Source organism: Camelina sativa, chromosome 14 (genome assembly GCF_030686135.1).
Source record: "Camelina sativa cultivar CO46 ecotype springtype chromosome 14, ASM3068613v1".
In the NCBI taxonomy this organism is placed as follows: Eukaryota; Viridiplantae; Streptophyta; class Magnoliopsida; order Brassicales; family Brassicaceae; genus Camelina; species Camelina sativa.
The window spans coordinates 24,894,081-24,919,987 of NC_141893.1; the positions used below are offsets into that span (position 1 = coordinate 24,894,081).

Genomic DNA, 25,907 nt, shown 5'->3' on the forward strand with positions numbered 1-25,907 from the left:
TTTTTAGATTTTATTCCTTTTGCACTTTCTTTTATTTTAGATTTTGTACTTGTTTAAGAAAGAAGGACTAGATTCTTGTATTTTGTTTGTTTCATAACTTTCAAAATATTAAGATTTCGAGTTTTATTTCTTCATCAATATTGTAGATCTCTGTTTCATCTTTCTAATGATGCAAGTTTCAATATTTTCTGGGTTTTTGACATATTTCACCATGTGTTCTTGTGAGTAGTTTGCTTAGGACCTTGAGGATGGGTTAGGCTAGGTTGATCTTGTGGTTTATTTGATTTGGTCAAGCTTGATTGTTGTAGATCTCTTCTAGGCTAGATGTTCTTAATGCTGATCCTATATCTGAGAAGGTAGGGTTTGATTTCAAGCATCTTAGCATCACACCAATGTCTAAGGAGCATAGATAAGGCTAGATCTAGAGCTTACCATTAGGCTTGCTAAGAGATTAGAAGTCTTGTTTGGTTTGAGATGTATTGCTTAATGCCTGCTTGTGTAGATTCTTTACTTTGTGAGAACAAGTCTAGAAATGCATAGGTTTGACTGTTTCTTGCCATGAGAGTGGATTAAACATGTCTTAGAATAGTATGTCTAGAGATCAGCTCAAAGTTTGCTTGAGATTTGTTGACCAAGTTAGATAACCACAATGATTAGCTCAGCCCATGAATCCCTCCTCAAGGCCTTCTTTGTTTATTAATATCTTAGTCTAAATATCATTGCTTGCTTGTTGTTTGATTAGTTTTTGCATTGCTCTGTTTTTCTTGTGTTGCTCTGTTTTCACGTTTAGTCTAGCTCGACCTTGTACTCGACCTACACTCGGTCGAGTGCTGCTCGAGTTCATCCCCAGAACTTGTGTTTATGATTTGTGATTGTCTTGTTTCATTCCTGTTTCATTTCCATTGCATTCACTTAGTTTTCTGTTCATTACTTGTCTTGCATTAGTTCATCAGCATAGTGTCTACTTCTGTTCTAGTTTCATTATAGCTTTAATTTGTCTGTTCTGTTTGCATTTAGTATCTTGTTCTAGTTGTTTTTACTTTCTGCATTTCATATCTCATTATAGGATTGTTAGTGACAAACAATCTTTACAATTGGCTTGACTTAGACTCATATGCACATCTTGATTGTTCACAAACACTCAGATTGGATTGACACCTCTTATACTACAATTGCATAAGGGGAATTGAAACACCCTGACTTCTATTCATTCCATACATCATCATTCCATACATCATTCATTCACCACACCACAAAGAAAGTCAGTTTCAGCAAGAATCATTTTATCCATCTTTTCATTCAATGCTTTGATCTTCTTGCGGTGATACTCATTCATATCAGAATGATCTATTGGAGTTCTATTATAATCCTCCCCATAGTTTCCATCACTTTGAGCAAGATTCTCCACCAAATTCATACCAACATCAACTTCTTGGCCAAGAAAGTTACCATTACTTGTTATGTCAAGCAACATCCTTATCTTTGGTAGCACCCCTCTGTATAATGTGCTGAGAAGAGATTCCTTGGAGAAACTATGATGAGGACATTGCATAGTATAGCCCTTGAATCTTTCTCATGCTTCACAAAAACTCTCATTTCCTTTTTGAGCAAAGCTTGATATCTCATTTCTTAGCCTTGTTGTTCTTGTAGTAGAGAAAAACTTGGATAGGAAAGCTCTTTTACATTGATCCCAAGAGGTAACTGATCCCACTGGTAGGTTCTTCTCCCAAGTCCTAGCTCTATCTCCAATAGAAAACGGAAAGAGGCGGAGCTTGAATGCATCTTCAGAGATACCATTGATTTTTACTATCCCACACATCATGTCAAACTGATCCAGATGGTCAAGAGGGTCTTCCATAGGCAAACCATGAAACTTTGAGCTTTGCACCATGTTGATAAGACTTGACTTGATCTCATAGTTATTGTTCTCAACAGGAGGTGCTCTAATTCCCATGCGGTTCCCATTAATGTTTGCTTGATCAAAAGTTCCAATGACTCTTGGTTGTCTTGGAGGATGGAGAGGAGCTTGGTCATCATTGTGCTGGTCATTTCCATTATGACCAGCAGGAAGTGGAGGGTTGTTATCCATAGCTTGTCTTGCTAACCGGCGATTCTCTCCCTCAAAACGGTAAATGTCGTCAACCCGCTCAATCAAGTCTGCTTGGCCTTGACTTCTCAAGTTCATACACCTTGTAAAAAAGAAATCAAAACACCAAAGCAAACCAAGCAAGTAACAATGTAAAATAAATGAATAGGCTCAAGCAAAGTTGAAATCCTAATGGTCAAACTGAATGCAAATGGGCAACGGCGCCAAATTACTTCAATTAAATTATCAATACACAATTTGCATTAATCAACTCACTAAGAATACACAAAGATGCTTAATCTATTCTTAAACAGGAAAAGGTTCTTTTGTAGCAATCTTAACAAACAAACTGATTCAAAGAAAGAAAACAAGACAATTCAAACAATGCAAACTCAAAACAAACAACGACACACTTAGCAACAAACTTTAAATCAAGATTTAACAAGTGAAACTTGGGCAAAGTAATTGACTTGGGAGATAGCTAACCAATCCTAGATATTTAAGCAACAATCAAGAACAATCATATGGCTAAGAACACTTAAGCAAATCAATCCATTTCCATGATAGAGATCCTATGCTAATCAAGTGATAATCAACAATTTCCAAAGCCAATCACAAGGTAAGCATGCATTATAAACAAGTCTAAATACCACTAAGCATCTTAATCATCAATTTCCATTGGCTAGGAATGCAAATCTCTTGATTAATTTGGTTCAGGAATTTCATCAAACACCTTATGGGCATAGAAATCCTAATATCTAGATTCAAGCTTGATCAAGGCTATCTAGCATTATTAACACTAATCAAGATAGAAAACACATAAATAAGCCTTAAACATCAAAGATCAATCATCTATCTCCCTAATCTACCAAGCCGAAAGTTCTAATGATCTACTCACTCATCATCATAATCACCCAAAGGAAAGAGTTTGATCTTTGTGAAATCATAATAAGAGATTATAGATTAAGATATTTGAAAAAGAAATTGCTATTAAAAAATTAGAATTACTCAATCAATCCACAAACCAAGAGTAAGAGAGCTTAAGAACCCTAAAAGGCTGCTAAACAAAAGATAAACCAAAGATAAGTCTCCCTTTAATAGGGTTAGAGTATTTATAGGAAAATAGAAGGGAACCCGGGTCAACCCAAAACAAACTGGGTCAAACCTGGAGAAAAATCAAAATAAGTGTGACCCGGCCAGCTTCTGGTCGATGGTGGTGGCCGCTGATGGCTCCTGTTCTCATCGTTGAGAGTTCAATCGGCCGTGGTTTGGCCGCTGGCTTTGACCGATGGCTTCAATCGGCCATCACTTGGTCGATGCTCTTGGCCGCTGGTAGCTCCTGTTCGTGGTCCAAGTGAGTTCAATCGGTTGGCTTTTAGCCGATGGTGGTGCTCGATGGTCTCCCACGACCATGGTTTGGCCGGTGGTCTTGGCCGCATGTGGCTCCTGTCTTCACTCTGGCTGTATATACGTTCACTCAAACAGGTATAATTCTTTACACGCACATCTGATTGGCCTGAAATCACCTCCATTGCAAAGCTTACTCAATTTCCAATAACTTAGATGAAGAATTCTGGAGCTAAATTCCAAGAAAAGGTCTTCATACGAGTCGATCTTTGAGGGACTGCAAACTGGTTCCGAATCATCAATCATCTTGTGTGCATCCAAATGTGTGTCTTCCATTATACTGCTAATTATTGATTTATTTGGCTTTAAAGCACACTTTTCTTATACATCTCTACTCCAACATCTGAGATAACAAATTTGATGCAAAATACAACCTAAACAACCTAAATACTCATGAATATGCACAAAACAATGAAGAATTAAACTCTGAAACTACATTAAAACACAAGATATCACTTCTACTTATTGATCTTGGCCCGAACTACTTATTGATCTCGGCCCGAAAAAGTGAGCGACCAAATTTATAAAGAGAAAGCAGCTGCAACTCAAAAGTAAAGTGACATTCCACCAATTGATTCAATTAGATGTAAAAAAAAATTAATACTAAATTTTGATTGAATTTGCAGTTTTATTTTTTTCTCTAATTTTAATCTCACATTTACATTAAAACAGATAATTTAATACGTAAAATATGAATTGAATCTGTGTTATATATATATATATATATATATATATATATAAGTTTCTTAAACTTAATTTATTTGTGTTATTCAATTAAAATTGTCGAAAAAAAAATAGGATCCATTGGGGGGGTTCGGTGCGATACCCTATGTAAACGATGTGATTCGGAGGTGGAGACTATCAATCACGTCCTATTTGAGTGTTCTCATTCTCGTCGGATCTGGGATTTATCTTCCGTTGACTTTACTTCTGGGGATTTTCCTTCTAGTTCCATATACACGAATCTAGACTTTATATTTTGGCGGGTGTCATCCCAGGCGGACGCCCCGAGTATATGTCTTTCCCTACCATGGATTGTTTGGTCGATTTGGAAAGATAGGAATAAAAAAGTTTTTCAAGGCTGTGAGGCAGAACCAAGCGAGGTTATTAATCAGGCGGACAATGATAAATTGTTATGGGAAGAGGCTAAGTTTTTCTATTTGGCTGCCCTATATCCCCTGCCTGCGGAGATTGGGGATCCATCCCCCCGTTGTCAGGTTGATGGTTCTTGGAAGGCATCAGATCTTTTTGTAGGTTTGGGTTGGTGGTTTTGTAATGGGGAGGATACCACGCAACTACTGGGAGCACGGAGTCAACGTTGCAGTCCTTCCCCTCTACATTCGGAGCTTCAGGCATTGATTTGGGCGATGGATTCCTTACTGTCGGCGGAGTTAACTGTCAGAGCTTCGAGACGGATTGTGTAGAATTAGTGGCGATGGTGCAGTCTCTTGATGAATGGCCCGCTTTCTCCAACCTCTTGGACGATTTCAACGTTCTTCGACTATCCTTTCCATCCTTCCAGCTGTCAAGGATCCCACGGACGTCAAATATATGGGTGAATTGTTTGGCTTGTTCTTCGCGTTTTTTATTTTCTGAGATTTTTTTTGTAAAGTCTTATCTTTCGGTTTGGGCAACTAATTTTGGAGTTATTTTTTAGATTAATGTTTGGTTGAAAAAAAAAAAAGAAAAAAAAATAGGATTCAATTGAAATAAAACAGTAAGCGGTCCAACTACAGCATTTTAATAATTTGAACATAATGAAAAACCAAAAGCATAAACTATAATTTAACTGAAATCGGCATAGAAGCACATGGGACCGGTGATTGGTTTCTGACACCGGCTCGCTATTCCATTTAATGCAAACTGTATTTTTAAGGTTGCAACGAAGACTAAACAATTGTAAATGCCATAATATCAATTATATGTAGTTTGAACGCAATGAAAACAATACATATTCAATGAAGAATAATGTTTTAGACGCGGTTCCACCTTGACTTCCTTATCCAACAACACCTTTACACTTTGTTGCTTTTAGTCGTCTTGACTTTGATTTGAGGGAAGGATCAAGCAATGAAGATTATGATGCCACACCATTGTCTTTCTCTCAAAATAGTCAATTCATTTAAATTTTAGAAAGTGTTTACGTTTCTGATCATTCAGGGCTTAACCACTACGTCAATATATTAGTCAATATCATCAAAAATTATATACACAGTATAATTTCTATAAATCTTTATTCGATAAATAGATATATTTTTATGTTCTCAAAATATTTTTTAATTCAATTTTTATAAAAATAAATTAATCATTCTATAAATTAATAAAATATCATAATTTCGACGTTGTTAATTCACAAAAGTTTTACTGTATATTGTGAGAGTAATAATCCTATCAGCATATGCTTGCAGATTTCACAATCAAATTATGTGCATTATTTCGTTATCTACACAGTCAATAGAATAATACTGAATAATAGAAATAATTAATCATTTTATGTTGTTTCTTTAGAAATGAATATATTTCATGCATCTTGGAAAAGATTAGAAGTGTTTATCTAAGTATAAAGAAAATAATTTATTTATAAATATGTATCTCTTCTAGATTTTTAAATACTAGTGAAAAGAAAAAGAAAGAATCAGATGTTGAAAAGTTTTTATTTCTGTTAAAAGTAAAGGTTATGTCATTAGTCATTACTAAAATATGCACTTAGATGTATATATATATATATATATATATATATATATCTCAGAGACATTTAAGCCGGAAGATAATAGTACAGTAAAACCTCTATAAATTAATACTTTATAAATTAATAAACACTATAAATAAATAAATTTTGCTGGTCCCAAGTCGGGCCAGTGTAAAAATTAACAATATTCGATAAGATAATAAGATAATAATTTTTTCGAAATCTCTTTATAAAATATGGTCCCAATAATATTATAAATTAATAATTATGTAAATATATATATATATATATATACTGATATAATAGTGTATGTTTCTCCTAAAGCTCAATTCTATAGAATAATTGTAATGTTGTATTTTCAACTTATAATGATATCTCTAAAATATTTTATAACATGTCATACAAATAATTAAAGTTAAAGTTTTAATTTTTAGATATGCATCATTTACAATTTGATAATTTGACAGATTATTAAAATAGGAGAATTGATATTCTTATTCATAGATTTGAATTTATGTGTCTCATGTGTATAAGTCAATTTGTCTATAATATTTGTAATTTATTGTAAATAGTGCTTTCTAAATATTACAAGTTCAATTCCTAAACCATAAAATTTATAACATCCGAAAGTTTAATCTTATTTTGCTATAGTTGTTCCAATTCATAATTTTTTAAAAAATAAACAATTAAAAATATATCTATAAATTAATAATTATTAATTTACATTATAAATTAATAATTATTAATTTACACTATAAAATAATAATTATTAATTTATACTATAAAATAATAATTATTAATTTATAGATAAATTAATATCACAATAAATTAATAAAATGTCTTAGTCCCAACATTATTAATTTATAGAGGTTTTACTGTAGTAACTTTTATATATTTATTTTTGTTTAAGAAAATACTTTATTAATTGGCAAATATTTGGTATATGAGGAAGAAATGTTCGTACATCGAAAACCAAATTCGTCGGCTCCATATTTATATACTTGGCTTTTGTTATACAGCTCGGAAATATACGTTTTCTAATCATCAAAATAAAATCACAAACATGTAATATACATGCATCACAAACATGTAAAAAAAAAAAAAAAAATCGTAACAATATATATATATATATATGACCATATAATTCATTAGAACAAAGGTTAGAAGTTTGAACTTAAGAAAATGTTCAATAAACATATCTAAAATTTTATTAAACAAACGTCCGCGACATACAAGTTAGATCGATAGCTACGGCCAATAATGGTTGCATGCGCGTAGGATGCTTAACTGATGAGCTAATCAACTGTGACTTGATAATTATGATAGATAACATATGTGATCATCTACATGAACTGATAAACGCTTCTATGTCATTTGTATCGATATGGCATGTGATTATAATCTTGAGATATTACATCAAAACTTTCACATATCTAGCGAAAGTATTTCGAAACACATTTTCCAGACTTACGTAACTACAAGAAAATATGTTTTCAGTTTAGATGAAAAGTCGGTGACAATTTAAATTGGCCACAGCCACCGTTTGATTTATACGTACAAAAAAAAGTTACCAAATACTAAATTATTGCTATTTGGCAATGATTTATTTTTGGGGCTTTGTAGCTAAACGACAATAATGGCAATCGTTTTCGCTAATGATGGCAACAACAGAATTTGCTACTAATTATATCGATTATAAGATTGATGGCCAAGTTATAAATTTAATAATGTTATCACAGTAATTTTGTCACCTTTTGTTGCAATAAAACAGATATGTGCATGGATAGATTCAATGTTTATCAAAATATTACATGTTGAGTGGCTCTATGTGCCAAATTTGCCACTAAATTATCCACTGATTAAATAATGTTATCACAGTATTTATCTGACCTTCCACTGCTATAAAACAGAGATACACCATATTCTGAGTTTTAATAATAATTTTGTAAGTTTGGTGTAAGAAACAAACCAGACTTAATGGTCTTAGCATGTATATGACCCCTTAAATCTATACGAACCTAAAACTAGAGTCGGAGATCTGAAATATCTCATGGATTTTTTGGTTATATGGCTCGTAATGCTACAATTCATTTTAATGATTATTATTTTAGCTAGGTTCTTAAACTCTAATATGATATTACGATACATAAATCAAATGGCAGTGGCTTAGTAGTTTTTACTTAAGAATGAACTGTCATGTAGGTTTTAGGTAAGAGATTGATTTTTCTCCAACACAAAAAAATTACTAAATCGCTCAATTTGACCATTCAAAATGGTGTCATGTGTCACATGCATTGAGAAGGCTAATCGGGTGGTAAAAATGCAAATCACCTTGATTAATTTATGCCTTTGGGTGATTTAATTTTTTTTTTTTCGTTTTTGGCAACAATAGAAGTTTTACTATTGAGAAGAAACAATATAGCTAATAATCAAATATGAGGTTAAGGACATACGATTAAGGGTTTTAAACTTGGCCCTACAAATGAACCAATTCTCCGCGGCTTTACATTGTCTCCTTCCCCTGACCTTCCTTCCTCTTCACTTCTTAAACTCTAAAGTCTTATAAATATCACCACCAGTTTCTCCATAAACATTACAAAGCCTCACAACTTCAAAAACCTCAAAAGACAAATTATTCGAACTCAAAACAAAAAGAAGATGAAATGCGTGGTGAAGAAGCTACTATGTTGCGGAGCCAAGAGCTTCTCCCAAAGAGAGACATTACCGGAAGAAGGACGAGTCCGAGTCTACGTCGGAAACGACAGAGATACGCAATGCAAGTTAGAGATGGATGCTGATTTGTTGACCCATCCATTGTTTGAAAATCTCCTCCGGTTATCCGAAGAAGAGTTTGGTCACTCATACGACGGTGCTTTAAGGATCGCCTGCGAGATCCAAGTCTTTATGAACTTGATCCATTACCTTAAGTCCACGAGTCATTCTCCTCACTACATGAATACATCGCCACCATCTCAGTATCTTCATTAGTATTAATGCTGCTGATGATCCACATAGAAGATAGCGTCCTTCTCACGTATGAGTACTTCGGAATTCACATTTATTCTTTAAAGCTGATCTCTTCTTATTCTGCATTCCAACAAAGTATTGAAGAGGTTCCACATTTTTTATTTTATTTTTCATTTGGGAGTGAAAGCCAATAGGATTTCATCTAGATCTTTATTATTTTTCCATCTTTTTTGGGAAATTGATATACATTTGTTTAAGTTTAATGTTGAAGGGTTAGTATTGTGGGTCAATGTTATAAGATAAACGTTTGTTTTTGCCATCAAGTGACAATGACTTTATTCATTCCACCATTTTAAAGCTCTTTTAACAAAGTGTAAGACAATACGAAAAACTATCTTTAATTAACAGAACGTTCTATTTAATCACCAATATGTTTCGGTCGCAGATCAGATGTTAAGCTAAAATGTTTTTGCTTTAGGTGAAGTTTATGTAATTAAGGGCTTTTGCTTTGTCTTGGGAGGAAAGAAACTGAGCCTTTCCTCGAAACAGGATTAAAAAAAAGAGATACACTAAAATAGCTGAAATAAATTATGAAGGTCGTGAAATTAAATTAATAGGAATATTACAGCTAATATAAGACTTTATTAAAAAGATGGATCATGAGGCTCCCACATGCCTTGGGGATTTCACGATAAGTGCCTAGTGTCCTAACCAATCATCATCTTTCACACGTATCCAACTGGCAGACTTAAGGAAAACACTATTAAAATCTACCAAACTCTTCTAAAATCTTTCATCTAATAATACACCTTTCTAAAAATGTGAGTAAAGACTAAAGAAGTCTCTTAAAATCATTTTATAAAAACTCTATTTTTAAAAAAAATATGACATCTTACATAACTATACATTTGATATAAAATATTATAAAGTAATGATTGAATGAATATAGCTCGGCCTAATGCTTCTTCTTTCTGGAATATTTTACATACAAACAAAAAAAATCTAGATACTATTTAAAATTGCTAATAATTCAAAAATTATACCTCAAAAAGCCGATTAAAAAATTATGAAAAGACCTAAAAAAAAAAATAGCACCTTCTTATAATAAAACACCACAAAAAAAAAATAAAAAAAATAAAAATGTAAATATTTTTATAGCACTAACAGTCTGAAAAAAGGTTATTTTTCCCAAAGGCTCTCATTTTCTATAAGGTGGAGCTGATTGAACAGCAAAAGATTGTATATGATTTTACATAAATTTCATGTTCAATAACAAGAGATTTAAAGAAAAACCAAACTCTTTTCAACACATCCCCAAAATGTCCAACTTCTAGTTTCTATTCATTACTACATGTGATTTACGCTTTATTTATGCTATTTACTTGCTTAATGTTCGTTTGTGACAAACCCAAAACCCAGCTTCATATTTTCGTTCCAACTTTCTTGTTGTTTCTAAGATAAAATCTTGAGTGAAATTAACCACCACATCGATGGTATCTCTTCACTCCACTCCGATCAACTTACCAACATATTGCTGTTTGGCATTTCAGGCAACAATTTCTTATGTCTAGAGGGTACAGAATGAAAGACTATATGATCATATATTATCACTCACTTGCCAGTTGCCATCTCACTGAGAGTTTGGTACGCGATCGTGTTGTGTAGCAACGTTAATAGGATTCCTTAAAAGTAACATAAGTGGATAAAATTTGCAAATTTAGAAATGAAAATTGTTATTAAAAATGAATAATAGATAACTAAAAGAGAATATAATTGTTATTACATCATCTTGAGGAGACATATGAGAGGGTAACCATTGGAAATGCCCTTATTCATTTTCTCTAAACAACTATGGTAGTTATAATTTTATCAATTAAGACTAATGTATTGTATTAGAGACCATTTATTTGTATTAGAGTCCCTCTAACAGTTACATAATGGTACTACCATTCTTTCTTTCATTTTTTTCTTATATTACTTCTAAAATACTGTACTGTCAACTCTCTTACCGGTTCAAACCCCTTCCTAGCCAATATTCTTTGATGTCACCGAGCACACATCTGCTATAAAATTAGCAAAAAAAGAAGTGCAACTAGGATATATGGGATGGAATTTGAATGGTAAATCCATACATGTTTGTTTTAAAGTATGTAATATTAATTTGAAATTTATAATAACTCCAGAATGAGCACAACACGTAAAGTATATCTTTACAAGGTCGAGAGGCCATACGCGGCTATTACCTAAAGTCTGTTGAGGGGAATCCTAAGACTGTGTTGGTGAGGAGTTCTACTCGTTGTCCTGTCTACATGAGATATCACTTGCGGCATCGTCATCCCAACAGATACTATGATCTCTGTTCCATCAAAACAGCACTATAAATCTGATCTTTCTTATAACAAAAAAAAAGTATGTATTCAGAAGATGAAACGTAAACAGCTCAAGACTGACCTATTCCTTCTCGGATTGATAAGTTTGGCCTTATGATTTCTTCGCTACTCACCAGAAATACGTCTCCTATGTACAGATGATTTGTTGGCACATACACACTACACAACTCCTCTTCTCCGCGGTCCGTCTGTTACCAAAAAAAAAGCCCAGTAAACCATCTCGATGCTGCTTAATGTTCCTCAGGTGATTTTGCTTACTTGGGTTTCACCATTTTTTTTTTTTGCTGAATAACTAACCTGAAGTGTCACCGATGATGTGATAAATCCAAATGCGTATTCACCAATACGAGGATGACGGATGATTGCTACCTCTTTAAAGGCGGTAGTATTCTGGTCTGGAACAAAAAATCAAAGGTTATCAAAGGATACCAGAAAGGCAGACTACATAGCAGCATACAATTACTTGTGCATTCAAATCATTGTGCCATAAACCACATGAACACAGGCTTGCATTTTTGCTAGACGAAAAAAAGAGGAGCATCTTTACGTTTTTTCTTGCACAGATTTGGAGAAAAGTGGACGAACTGACCAGAGATATTTGGATACGAGAGAAACCTAACTAGTGTCGAGATAAAAACAGCCTACATACATATGTTTATAATATACATATTTACCAGGTGAAATTGCAGTACTAATTTGTTTAGAAGCTGAATATATGTGCTTCACAAAGGGCATGCGCCTTATAAACTGCTCCCCGAGCCAGAAAACCGTAGAACCCAGCCACGAAGAAGCAAATATTCCAACAAAGAAAGTGAAAAGTACAGATGTAATGAACCCAAGTCCTGCAACAGACGAGAACAAATTACAAGATAGAATAGATATTATTGTCTGATATTTTAAGTCTTAAACTTTAAGAAAACTTAAGAGAGATTAAATGAAATGCTCAGTAAAACTATAGAAGTACACCCAGCTTATATATAATCCTCCTAATCTTCTTCGATATCTTAAGACTATATATAACGTATACGATCTTTCTACATCAAAAAATATTCTCTGTTTTCCAGCTTCAATAAAGAACATAACATTACCGTAAATGTCAGAGAAAAGTTGAACGCAGTCCCCTAAGGCAGAGTAATCATACATAATAAGCTGTTTTCAGTCTTACCAAAAATGTCAACACCAAGGTTCTCGTAAATCGGACTGAAGAAACCATCAACGAACTGGATAAACCACCAAGTGATGAGGAATGTAACAGCAACAGGAAAGAGGACGACACTGCCACACACACCCAATATAAAAACACAGTTGGAGTGACTGTAAGATGTTACTATGAGAAAACAAAATCTGTGGTAAGTAAAGAATGATTTACAATCCAGTCATAAACTTCTTGGACACCCAACTCTGTAGAACCCCATAGCAAGCCTGTTCGTTCACATACAAAAGAGAACACAAGCAAATTAGAAAAGTCTTCATGTGTAAAGCACAAACAGATAAGAGTAATCAGCTTAACCTCCCTAAGGATCTCACACTTATTTTTTTTTTTTTTTTTTTTTTTTGTTGGTCAACAAGGATCTCACACTTATAAATGTCAATTTCAACCACTAGAAGAACCCTACAAATTTCTCAACGAAATCACAAAATTGACAATAAGATAGTTAGATTGCTATCAAGAAACGTCAATTTTAGAGGATTTATCCAAAAAAAATCACATCGCAGCCGGTCATTATTTCGCAACGATCTTCAAATTTTTTTCAACTAAAATCATCATCAGTGACATATATAAGATTAGCTTCAAGAGGAGCAGCAAAATCGAAGTAACGAGTGAGCAATAGAAACATTGGGCGTCGACAAAATCGGGAGAGGTCTCGCGGAAGAGAACGAACAGTAGTACCTTGCGAGTAGAAGAATTAGGAGAGTTGGGAGGAGACTTGGGAGCATCTTCGGGGTCTTGGTGAGGAGTGAGGCCTTGACTAAGCGAACTCGTCGTAGCTTCTTTGTCTTCCGCCATTTTCTCCGGCGAGAGGCGGTTGGAATTGGTCCGTCTGGTTTATAATTTTGACTTTGACCTTTAGCGGATCTTTTGGGTCTTAGTCCACTCTCGAGGAATGACCTTTACGTAAGCCATACTTTTGATCATAAGATCCAACGATTGTAAGTGCAACACGTCATCTATCTCTAACAGACAAAATCAACGCCGTTCAATTATCATTTTTTCAAGTTTTTTAACACTGAACTCATTTAAAAAATACAAAATTAACTTCACCAAATCTAATTTAACTCCAATATTAACACTCGGTTGTAGCTTTTAAGTTTTTTAAATTATGATAAATAATTATACTGAAATTTTTAGCGACGTAAATCTAATTTTATGTGTAATTTAAAAATTAATAAATTATTAGCGAAAAAATAATTATTAAAACAATATTGAATGTGATCGTAAAACTTTTTGAAATACGTAAAATTTATATTTCATTAAAACTTGATTTTATACTGCTGATCTTTATTTTACTAAGTTGAGGGTAAATTTAGAAAACAAATTTTTATTTATAGGATTTTTTCCCACTTTTTTGATGAAAATATTCTTAAATAAAAGTAAATATTTTTAACACACAAAAAAAAAAAAAAAAATTTAACACTTTTTCCTCAAAGGAATCTCTATCAGTTTTCTGCAATATAGATCATAACGTATACCACTTAGGTCATTCAAACTTCATTCAGCCCTTAAGCTACCAAAAAATTCTACCAGTAAGTGACAACGCTACTAGATATAAAAACTACGCAAACCAATCTCATTCAGTATATACTACATCTACTTTTAATATACACTAGTCATATGGATTATCTTTTCAAGCTTTAGTAATTTATTTTTAAACATTTTTTACCAATTATTTCATAAATTTCAACGATGCACTCGTTGCCACTTTACATCTACTTTCTTTTCACTTTCTACAGGCTCACATATAATAGTGTGATGTAAATTAATTTTCAAGACATATCATAATTATTTTCTCTTTAACTACTATCTTATAGTACTCAATTTTTTGGGTTAATAGTATTTGATTTAATTTATGAAACATCAATTTTTTTTTCTTTTTTCTCATGTTATAAAATTGTAGTTCCACTTAAAAATAGCTATTTCTCTTGAGATATGTTACACAATAATCATTTTTTTAGCGGCGTACATTTCTTTTTTTTTTGTATATTTTGTTGTAGAACTTATGAGTAATATGATCACTGATTTTTTTTTTATAACATGGATGATAATTTTTTAAAATTTTCAAATTTTTATTACAGAAATTCAGAAGATAAGATGTGACCCTTAAAATATATTCGTCTTAAACATAAATTTAAGTTGAATTTAGTTTAATTTTACTTTTCTTAAAGTGAAATTTAATAAGAAAAATTGTTATCTAGTAATGTTAACCTTTAAATTTAATTTTTCCTGTTTAAATCTTTATAAATACAAATTACATAAATTTTACTATGCAGTTAAATTTACTTCTCTTTCAAAACTCATTAACACATTTAAAATTTAAAGTATGATGATTTTTTAATTTTTATTTTAAAGATTAAATTATATTATTACTAAAAAAAATTAAAGTGTTTTTTAATATTTTAATGTTTCATTATTTTACTTAATTCATTTTTATTTATTTAAAGATTCTATTAATTATAATTAACGTAAGTATGCACTAAATGAATATTTTAATTTTACTTTAAGGTGAAAAATAATAATAGTAGTTTTACTATTTTAATATTTTATTTATTTTACATAATTCGTTGTTATATATATTTAAACTTGTATTAATTATAATTTGTAAGTAACATAAATATTCACTAAATGATTATTTTAATGTAAAAAAAGTAGTGATGCTTAGGTGGATAGGCTTGATGGAGAGAGGACTCTCCTATTATATACAATATATATATATATATATATATATATGAAAATTTTGTATTAACAATATATGTGAAGTTCAAAAATATTTAGATTTCTGTAAATTTTATTCTAAAAAGGGAACAAAAACATTAATGTGTATTTAACAATGAATTGTTAAAGCTATATTTTTAAATTGTGTGACCGGACCATCAGTTTTATTTTGCAATAATGATGAAGTTACTTTGTAAAAACTTTATATATTGCTTTAACAAAAATAAAAAAGTCATGTTGTCAACAATGAAAAATTAAAATGACTAAAATTAAATGATTTTTATGACACTCGACCATACATTGTTATCTCAATATTATATGTACAGGGTTTTACACCATTTTCATAAAAAAAAAAAAAAAAAAAAAAAGGAAGGATGACGTTGCATTAAAAAGATGCATATATCGATGTAAAAAAAAAGAAAAGAAGAAGCATATATCAGATTTTACATTAGTCATAAATTCATAATCTTAATTAAGTGTATTAATAACGTGATAAGATACATTACATGACATACAAATATATGTATCCAGTTAAGTTTTATTTTTATTTTTTCAGCAAAAATGATATATATTAATGATTGAAAATAATCGTTATACAATTGCTTGGAAAGCCAAGACAGTGAAGAAAAACAATTTGAATAAAAATTACAATTAGTACAACCAAACTTTGCTAAATAATGCGCAGCATAATTACATATTCTTGGAGAAAAAACAAATCGTGTATTGTCGAATTGAGTAGTCTAATACTTGATGTCGTAAGTTAAGTTTTATATAAGCTGAAATATGATAAAGAAACAATGTCGTTTACTACCATCTATGATAAGATTCGTCAACTCATTTAGCTAATATGGTCATGTTAACTTAACTATAATAAATCGCACCGATGTACTTGGTTTAGGATCAGTTCGACTCACAGGAGAAGCTGCGTAAGCGAAAGTTTAAGATCTAAAATTTTGAAAACCTTTTTACTTAGAAATCTATTAAATAATATATATATATATATATGTAAAAGGCCTTTTTTAACCAAAAATATAAAATGCCTTTAAAAATAAATTGTGGCCTTTTAGAAAACCTAAAACTTTTAAACACTAAATATGCGGTTACAACATCCATTAACCGCAAATCCAGTTTTTCTCTTATAGCCAGACTTAGCAAATATCTAAAAGTCGTTGCATCCATCACAAGGGAGTATGTCTCCTCATAATCTATTCCTGGTCTTTGAGAGAATCCTTGTGCTACAAGCCGTGCTTTATATCTCACGATTTCATTACTCTCATTTATCTTTCTTACAAAGACCCACTTATGTCCTACTGGCTTTATATAGAATGGTGTCCTTAAGATCAGACCAAACACATTCCTTTTCTTTAAAGAGTTTAACTCCACGTCAATGGCTTCTTTCCATTTTAACTAATCTTTAATTTGAGTGGACTCTAATATAGACGTGGGTTCATGATCCTCATTTATCTCAAGTGCTACCTTGTATGCAAATAATTCATCAATGTCGACATTCTTACGGTTCCATTGTATTCCAGACATGATATAATTGATTGAGATCTCATTATTATCAATACCTTCAGGTCCTTGAGGTTCAGCGTCCCAAACCTCATTCGGTACCTTAGGATTTGCCGCGGCCATGTCTATTATTTCCTTAACCCCGGATTGATTTGCACCTTTCTTAGTTTTCCGAGAGTTCTTATCTTTGGAACCTAATGGTCTACCTCGTTTCAAACGGGCTTTAGACTCTGTAGCAACTTGATTATTGTGTTCCTTCTGAACATCGATACGTACTAGTGTATTACAAGCTGGCTGGTATGTACGATTTTGTTACTCTCTTTGGGTCAGCAAAGGAATCTGGCAATTGAATAGCTAGCTTTTGCAAATGTATAATCTTTTGGACCTTTGCATCACAGGCTAGAGTCCGAGGATCTTTCCAATTTATGGATGTTTGATTCCATGATATTTCTTTAACCATCTTGTTATTCTCTCCACCCAACATAGGAAATTCGGATTCAGCAAACTGACAATCCGCGTATCTAGCCTTAAATAAATCACCCGTAGTTGGCTCAAGATACTTAATAATGGTGGGAGAATCATATCCAACATATATTCCCATCCTCCTTTGAGGTCCCATCTTTATTCTCTGTGATGGTACAATCGGTACATATACGGCACACCCGAATATCTTTAGATGGGATATGTCTGGCTCACGACCCGTTAGTAATTGGGATGGCGAATATTTATTCTCACTAGATGGCCTGATGCGTATAAACTCTGTTGCATGTATTACTGCGTGTCCCCAAGCCGACACAGGAAGCTTCGACCTTAGGAGTAATGGTCGAGAAATCAATTGGATCTGTTTAATGAAGGATTCAACTAATCTATTTTGTGTATAAACATGTGCCACAAGGTGTTCCACACTTCCCCCCATGAACATACAATATTCATTAAACGCTTGGGATGTAAATTCACCAGCATTATCTAAACGTATAGTCTTAAGTGGAAAATCTCTTTAATTACTTTTCCTGGTGATGGTCTTATAATGAGTTTCCCTTGTGTACATGCTACACACGTGAGATTTTAGGGATAACTCTTCTCTTTTTAAGAGTGTGCCCATTTGAATTTATAATTAGCTTACGCATCATGTTAGAACCCGGATGGCCAATCCGGTCATGCCATAAAGTGAATTGTTCATTGAACCTTTTGTTCATTGCCAATTTAGACTCTATCATATTAACCTTAGCATGGTAAAAACCAGTAAATAATGCGGGTATAGTCTCTTAGGATTTTCTTAGATCCTTGGGTGATTTCAATAATGTATAGGAACTCTTGGTTTCCTTTACCCTTAGTTTCAACATGTAAACCATTCAAACGAATGTCTTTAAAACTCAATAAGCTCCTTTTGAGCTGGGTGAATATAGGAATCACTTAGTTCAAGATGTGTGTCTGGCCGTAGCCTTCAATAAAACTTGCTATACCCGCTATTGGGCTAATATTGGCATTTTTCAAAATGAGATTATGCAAAATATCTCTTATCATTCAAAATTGTGTGGCTTGATCCACTATCCACCACAATCATATTCTTGTCCTCAACCATTCTTAATATGGACAAGAATTATGTTTTAGCCATAAAAACATAACAAATGCATATTTAAAGGTAATAATATAATTGAATTTAAACTAAACTCATAATTCAATAAAATTCAAAGCATAAAACATAGAAATTAAACCAAGACAATTTTAAATTTAATTATCCTCTCCTAGACAATCTGAAGTCTTATAATCCAATTGGTCATCATTCTCATGGTTGAAATCTTCTTCCCCATCGAGATGAACCAGGTTAGTTTCTGGATTCTTTTTCAAACTCTCTTAATAGAGATCAACAAGGTGCTTAGGAGTTCTGCATGTCTTTACCCAATGATTTTCCATACCACACCTATGGCAAGTGGACTTGGTCTTATGTTGCGATTTAAATTGCCTGCGGCCTCTACCCCGACCACGACCGAAGCCGAATCAGTTTCCACGGCCTTGACCACCAAAATTGTGTCATTGATAGGTCCCACGACCAGGACGACCACGTCCACTTCTCCCATGGCCACGGCCACACTTGTCCCTGTGGACATAGTTAGACTCTTTAGTCTCTTTTGGCTCTTTAGGCTCTTTAGGATTTTTCTTTGCCATGTCAAATCGACTTTGTGGGCTTCCGGTAATGGGCAGAACCAGGAGGTCTCATTGCACTGTTCATTAGCAACAACTCAATTGTTTTGCTCAGCAAGCAGCAAACAAGAGATGAGACTTGCATAAGTTCTGAAACCCTTTTCACGATACTATTGCTGAAGCAGTATGTTATTGGTGTGAAAGGTTGAGAATGTCTTCTCTAGCAAGTCTTCCTCAGTAACCTCCTTACCACATAACTTAAGGATTGAGACTATCTTAAATAGCTCTGAGTTATACTCATCCACGGTTTTAAAATCTTGGATCCTTAAGTTTTTCCAATCAAATTGAGCCTTTGGTAGGAGCACCATCTTTTGGTGTCCATATCTGTTTTTCAACTCTGTCCAAAGCTCAAGAGGATTCTCTATCGTAAGGTACTGGTTCTTGAAACTCTCAGCAAGATGATGGCGTATATGTAATATCGCCTTATATTTACTTCTTTCAGTGCAATCGTTATCATCCTCAATGCATTTGCATAGGTCCTTTGATTTCAGGTTGATCTTAGTATCTAATGCCCATTATAAAATACAAAACATGCACCCGATTATTGTCATGCAGTATTTGAGACCGAACCATGCAATTATTTTATTTTTAGGCCATGCGGTATTTAAGACCGAACCATGTCAATTGTTTTAGTGTAGGCCATGCGGTATTTGAGACCAAACCATGAATTTATTTTCGTTTGGGACATGCGGTATTTAAGACCGAAACATGCCGATTATTTTAGTAGATAGTGTCTTGTTTTATTACATAATTTTGTGGCCTATATTATGCATGAGAACAGTCCTAGATAAACATAAGATCTAGCATGCAATAATTTCCTTTTATTAAGTTTTTCCTTTTACTAAGGTTTTCCTTTTCCTATAAAATTTCCTTTTTCTTAAATTAGGATTAGGACAAAGTTTTAAGAAATATTTTCTAAGATTATAGGATAATGTCTAGAATTAATTTGGAATTTATCCTAATTTTGTTTTGATCTTTCATGCAAAACATATAATCAATTCCGATTTAAAGTTCTTAGATTTAGGGTTTGATTTTAAGCAAACAAACACCAAAATCGGATTCTAACAACCTAGAACAATCAGTTTAATATTCTCTTTATGACTTTCGAATTTAGGTTTTAGTTCTAAGGTTCTCATGCAATTGAATTCAACCAATCAATCAACAATAACAATCAGATTTAAACATTGTATAATCGGTTTAATTTTCAAACAATTTAAGTAGCCCTAAATCTCATAACAACCGATTTTAAAGTTTTAAAGTTTTTAGGGTTTTAGAGTTTAAAGCTTAGGGTTTTGTAGCGTAGGAAAAACCTTTTTTTTTAGTCATATTAAAAATAAAATCGCTAAAGTAAAAATATGGATACTGTGCTAGAATTAACACAACGGCTGGTCACAACTAATAATATATTTCAAAAACACTTTTGGACGGTTCTTGTTTGATATATAATGTTAGATAAAATTCCATAGTGCGATGAATCTACTGATAAGAAAGGATTGTTGTGACTTGTGACTTGGTATAGTTTTGGAACTTTGTTCATATTGAGCTCGATAGATAAGATATGATTGAAGTAAAATGATGTCGGCAGTTACAACAAGTGTAGTGAGAAAGATATGCAATAACTCAAATCGGACATGAACTCATCATATTCAACTAATCTAAAGAAATCACCGACGAATCCTTTTGGGTTGTACTCTTGATTCCTAGGCCATTCGTGTGAACTCACGTTTTTTTAGACATTCAACATGTGCATTTCAAAATATATATATCTTCAACTGGTTGACCAAGAAAAGAAAAATCCTTTATTTAGTAAAACCAAATAAATATTTGTAACATTATAATATTAGTGTAGCTAAATCAATCGACGTGTCGACTCATGAAGGTCTATAATTCAAGTTGGTTAGGAAATCGTTGGGTCTGTCTATTTCTCCCACATGTCACTATTTGTATGACTGCTAGAGAAAGACATGTTGGATTGGCCAGAGACTATGGACTATATAAGCCTCTTTCCAATGGTTTTACATATCTTACTAACAATCATCTCTACTCAAAAAACGATACTAACAACACAATTCGAGCAAACACAACACTGGCGAACCAACTTGATCCCAACGAGGAAACCGGCAAAGGCCAATATTACTACAATGCCGAAGAAATAACAAGAATCATGAACGAGCCAGAATATTATCCGCCAGGTTACAACTTGTCTACTACTGCTATCTCGGCTATGGTGTCTGTGCTGACTGATGTTGTCTCCGGGGAAGCCGAACCCTCAGCTTCAGCCAGGTGGACAACGGGTCACACAATAGCAAGAGAAGAGTTTACTTTGCCTCCTCAACCATTGGTTACCGGTTCAGCTGGTATGTGTGCTTTACTAAACTTGAAAAAAAATATAGCCATTGTGTGCACTACTAACCAGTGAAACAATGACAGAAGAATGTGAAAGCTCAACGTCTATGGAGAAGCCAAAGAGATATAGAGGAGTGAGGCAACGACCATGGGGAAAATGGGCGGCAGAGATTCGAGACCCACACAAGGCGATGCGTGTTTGGCTTGGCACCTTCGAAACAGCCGAGGCTGCTGCAAGAGCGTATGATGCTGCGGCCCTCCGCTTTAGAGGCAGCAAAGCGAAGCTTAATTTCCCCGAAAATGTAGGAACTCACACGATTCAACCAGATTCTCACTTCTTGGAGAACTCAATGCAACCTCCTCTAACATACTTGGAACAATGTCCAAGTTTATCATCATCCTATGGATATATAATTAATTTTTTCTCTAGTAATAAAAGTCACGAATTGCCTTTCTTTTCCTCTACTCTTGCTCAAAAGCACCTCTTGATATTATCTTCTCTGAAGTCTGGACATCACCGGTTCTAACGGTTTATGGTTATAAATACTATGTCATTTTTGTTGACCACTTCACCCGGTACACATGGCTGTATCCGTTGAAAACAAAGTCCCAAGTCGCTCAAGTTTTTCATTTTTTCAAATCTCTGGTTGAAAACCGCTTCAAGACTACCATCACCACTTTATACTCTGACAATGGTGGAGAGTACATTGCTCTCAAACATTTTCTTGGTATACACGGCATCATGCATTTAACAACACCTTTGCACACTCTTGAACACAATGGCATTGCTGAGCGCCGCCATCGCTATATTGTCGATAGACTTGCTTTCCTCTCTCATGCGAGCATACCAACAACATATTCGACGTATTCGTTTGCTACTGCAGTATTCTTAATCAAGATATACGGAGCAGCAACCACCATTAATAGGCATGTTGCAGCCAAGAGAGGAGGAAAACCACTTTTTCACACAACCATGGACCGAGTATGACCAATACAACTACCCCTCGTATGGTTAATTCATATCAAGGCTTTGTATCTCTTTGTATTCAATTTGCGAGTTTATCACTTCTAATACAACTTGAATCCGATATTCTTGCCTTCTTTGTCTTCGAATGTTGTGAATATACAATTTGTGATCAAAGTCTTGTAATTAGCGTATGATTCTACATTACAGAATAAGAAAAAAAGATCCAGGTGTTACCTAAAGTCATAATTTATTCCCTTACGTAACAGTTTCATTTTTAGTTTTAGACATCTGTCACTTAAATAAAACCAATAAATCTCTATTTTCGTTTAACAAATATTTTTGTTGTCTACTATTCACAATCACACACACTCCCAATTTAGAGTGTTGACACCAATGAAATTGGAAGAGTAATTACAAATTAATCATTTAATAAACTACTCGTAAAGCCAATTTTTTGGTCATGGATATTGCTCGTAGTGTTACAAGGGATGGACGGCTCACCTCCTATCTGGCTAGGGGCGGACCGGCGTGGCTACATGAGAGAATTGAGGAGGAACGTTGCAGAAGAAACTGAGTTTACGGGAGGAATTTAGTTTGCTAATCCTACCTTTAATTGGTATGTTTCATTTTGTTTTGTTTTCGTTTGTAATACTCTCGATTTTCCCTTTGCTTTAATTCATTAGTTAAAAAAAAAACTACTCGTAAAGTAACCGTATTAATATGTTATTTTTATCATTTTTTTTTTGTTTTTGAAAAGTGTTTCATCTATAGTTCTTTATAATATCATAAACACATTATAACTATTAAAAAAAATAAAAATAAAATATCATTGAACTAATCCATTATAATTACTGTTTCTAGATACTATATTCATATGAAATGTCTTCTATTCAAACCATTCATCTATGTACAATACAAAAATTTTAAAATAAAACTTTTTTATCTAATTTTTATTATTATAATTGGAATCAGGCAAGAAAGTTTACCAATTAAAAATCTAAGTTTAAAAAACTCTTATTTGGGTTTAGGCCCATTAGCTTAATTCAGCCCACATTTGAGAGTCTCATAAAACCTAGATGGTCTTACTATAAATTGGAACTAGGGTTTTGAAGATCATTTCTCTCTTGCAGTCCTCATCGTTGGAGCATAGCAGCCGGAGGCCACAAGGTTTGTCTTACTCTCCTCCATTTTTCACTTCCACTAGCGTGAAGTCACCAGAAAATGTATATCTAGCTTAACGGTTCTCTCTAGTTTAGCGAATTTAGGAGTATTACTCTTTATCACTCTTGAATCTCTGTGTTTGAGTGTGGTACTGAAGCAATCATTTCATCATAATATAGATAGAAGCTTTTTTTCTTGATCTGATGATGGTGTTGTTTTATGGATGTGAGGGTAGAAGGAGAAAAATGTCTCACAGGAAGTTTGAGCACCCCAGACACGGTTCTCTTGGTTTCCTTCCCAGGAAGAGAGCCAACCGTCACAGAGGAAAAGGTTTGATTTTTTGATTCATTTGAACTTTCTGTTTCTGTAGATTCATTTTGTGTTTTGTTTTGCTTACACTCTATTTATTGGCTGGGATATCAGTGAAGGCTTTCCCTAAGGATGACCAAACCAAGCCCTGCAAGTTCACAGCTTTCATGGGTTACAAGGCTGGTATGACTCACATTGTCAGAGAAGTCGAGAAACCAGGATCCAGTAAGTATTATCTGTGTTCATCCTTATTCAGATGCATCTTTAGTGAGCTTCTTCGTATTAAAGTCTTGAACTTTGTGTTTTTCTTTTATTGTTGTGTAGAGCTTCACAAGAAGGAGACCTGTGAGGCTGTTACCATCATTGAGACACCCGCTATGGTTGTTGTTGGAGTTGTTGCCTATGTGAAGACCCCAAGAGGTTTGAGGTCTTTGAACACTGTCTGGGCACAGCACCTGAGTGAGGAGGTCAGGAGAAGGTTCTACAAGAACTGGGCCAAGTCTAAGAAGAAGGCTTTCACTGGATACGCCAAGCAGTATGAAACTGAAGATGGTAAGAAGAGCATTCAGACCCAGCTTGAGAAGATGAAGAAGTACGCTACTGTCATCCGTGTTTTAGCCCACACTCAGGTAATAATTGTTCATTGAATGTTTTGTTGATGTTCACATCTTCTGCACTATGTTCCTGCTTAAAATTCTTTGTTATCTCTAACTACAGATCAGGAAGATGAAGGGATTGAAGCAGAAGAAAGCACACATGATGGAGATCCAGATCAATGGTGGTACCATTGCCCAGAAGGTTGACTTTGCCTACAGTTTCTTTGAGAAGCAGATCCCAATTGAAGCTGTATTCCAGAAGGATGAAATGATTGATGTCATTGGTGTGACCAAGGGTAAGGGTTACGAAGGTGTTGTTACCCGTTGGGGTGTTACTCGTCTCCCACGTAAGACTCACAGGGGTCTACGTAAGGTTGCTTGTATCGGTGCCTGGCATCCTGCCAGAGTGTCCTACACTGTTGCTAGGGCTGGTCAGAATGGTTACCATCACCGTACTGAGCTTAACAAGAAGATTTACAGGTTGGGCAAAGTTGGTACTGAGGCACATTCAGCCATGACTGAATATGACAGGTTTGTAGAAACTTCTCTATTCTGGTCTTTTATTCTGTCTGTTTATGATCACTTATTTCTTCTGTAAGACAATGCTGACAGTTATGTTTTGGTTATGATATAGGACTGAGAAGGATGTCACCCCAATGGGAGGATTCCCACACTACGGTATTGTGAAGGATGACTACTTGATGATTAAGGGATGCTGCATGGGTCCCAAGAAGAGAGTTGTAACTCTGAGACAGTCATTGCTCACTCAGACATCCCGTCTTGCCATGGAGGAGATCAAGCTCAAGTTCATCGACACTTCCTCAATCTTTGGACATGGTCGCTTCCAGACTACCCAGGAGAAGAACAAGTTTTACGGCCGTGTCAAGCAGTAAGAGTCGTTGTGTTGATCACATTTCTTCTTAGAAAGTTTTATGTTGGGTATCTGTTGCTACTTGTCTAAGAGAGATATTATCCTTCAAACAATCCATTGCAGTTTTTGTTGTTTGTTTTTAGTTTTTACTATTTTGGAAGACAAAAATGTTATGCGTCTCAAGTTTTGAGTCTTTTAAGTTTTTTTGTGTTCTTTATCATTTATTGAAAATGAACCAGAAGCATTAAAAGACAACAATCAAACTTAGAAACCTTTTCTGCATCTGTCTGTCTTCAGTGCATTTGTTGTTGTTTGGAACTTGTCTAAAGGCTGTTGTTTAGGAATTACTAAAATATGTCCCCAAAACCACAATTTTGTGTGCGTACAATTTTGCATGACATTTTTATTTTTGTAGCTTCTAAATGCAACTTTGCAGAGAGAAACATACAAAACGATGAATGATACAATATTAC

General features: G+C 33.8%; 3 protein-coding genes, 1 non-coding gene and 1 pseudogene across 5 annotated transcripts; 4 read left to right on the forward strand and 1 right to left on the reverse strand.

The window, feature by feature from the left end:
• The first annotated feature begins 1,529 nt into the window (after positions 1 to 1,529).
• LOC147928570 (small nucleolar RNA R71) lies at positions 1,530 to 1,636 on the forward strand. The gene has a single exon (XR_015581250.1). It is a non-coding gene; the product is annotated as a small nucleolar RNA R71 (small nucleolar RNA).
• Positions 1,637 to 8,716: 7,080 nt separating this feature from the next.
• On the forward strand, positions 8,717 to 9,472 carry LOC147928571 (auxin-responsive protein SAUR71-like). Its single transcript, XM_087485718.1, has one exon. The coding sequence runs from the start codon at positions 8,841 to 8,843 to the stop codon at positions 9,168 to 9,170; it is 330 nt and encodes a 109-aa protein (XP_087341844.1). The 5' UTR covers positions 8,717 to 8,840; the 3' UTR covers positions 9,171 to 9,472.
• A 1,770-nt stretch (positions 9,473 to 11,242) lies between these two features.
• LOC104742121 (protein LIKE COV 2) lies at positions 11,243 to 13,659 on the reverse strand. Its single transcript, XM_010463090.2, has 7 exons — positions 13,431 to 13,659; positions 12,909 to 12,961; positions 12,705 to 12,814; positions 12,214 to 12,381; positions 11,837 to 11,934; positions 11,601 to 11,727; positions 11,243 to 11,505 (listed from the first exon to the last, which is right to left on the reverse strand). The coding sequence occupies exons 1-7, from the start codon at positions 13,545 to 13,547 to the stop codon at positions 11,393 to 11,395; spliced, it is 786 nt and encodes a 261-aa protein (XP_010461392.1). The 5' UTR covers positions 13,548 to 13,659; the 3' UTR covers positions 11,243 to 11,392.
• A 7,470-nt stretch (positions 13,660 to 21,129) lies between these two features.
• Positions 21,130 to 22,130, forward strand: LOC109128777 (ethylene-responsive transcription factor RAP2-6 pseudogene; annotated as a pseudogene). The gene is made up of 2 exons (XR_015580806.1): positions 21,130 to 21,541; positions 21,615 to 22,130. The product of XR_015580806.1 is annotated as an ethylene-responsive transcription factor RAP2-6 pseudogene (transcript).
• Positions 22,131 to 23,542: 1,412 nt separating this feature from the next.
• Positions 23,543 to 25,716, forward strand: LOC104742122 (large ribosomal subunit protein uL3z). The gene is made up of 6 exons (XM_010463091.3): positions 23,543 to 23,664; positions 23,894 to 23,988; positions 24,082 to 24,192; positions 24,292 to 24,596; positions 24,685 to 25,094; positions 25,198 to 25,716. Exons 2-6 carry the CDS (start codon positions 23,904 to 23,906, stop codon positions 25,454 to 25,456), a joined length of 1,170 nt encoding a protein of 389 aa, XP_010461393.1. The 5' UTR covers positions 23,543 to 23,664; positions 23,894 to 23,903; the 3' UTR covers positions 25,457 to 25,716.
• The last annotated feature ends 191 nt before the right edge of the window (positions 25,717 to 25,907 follow it).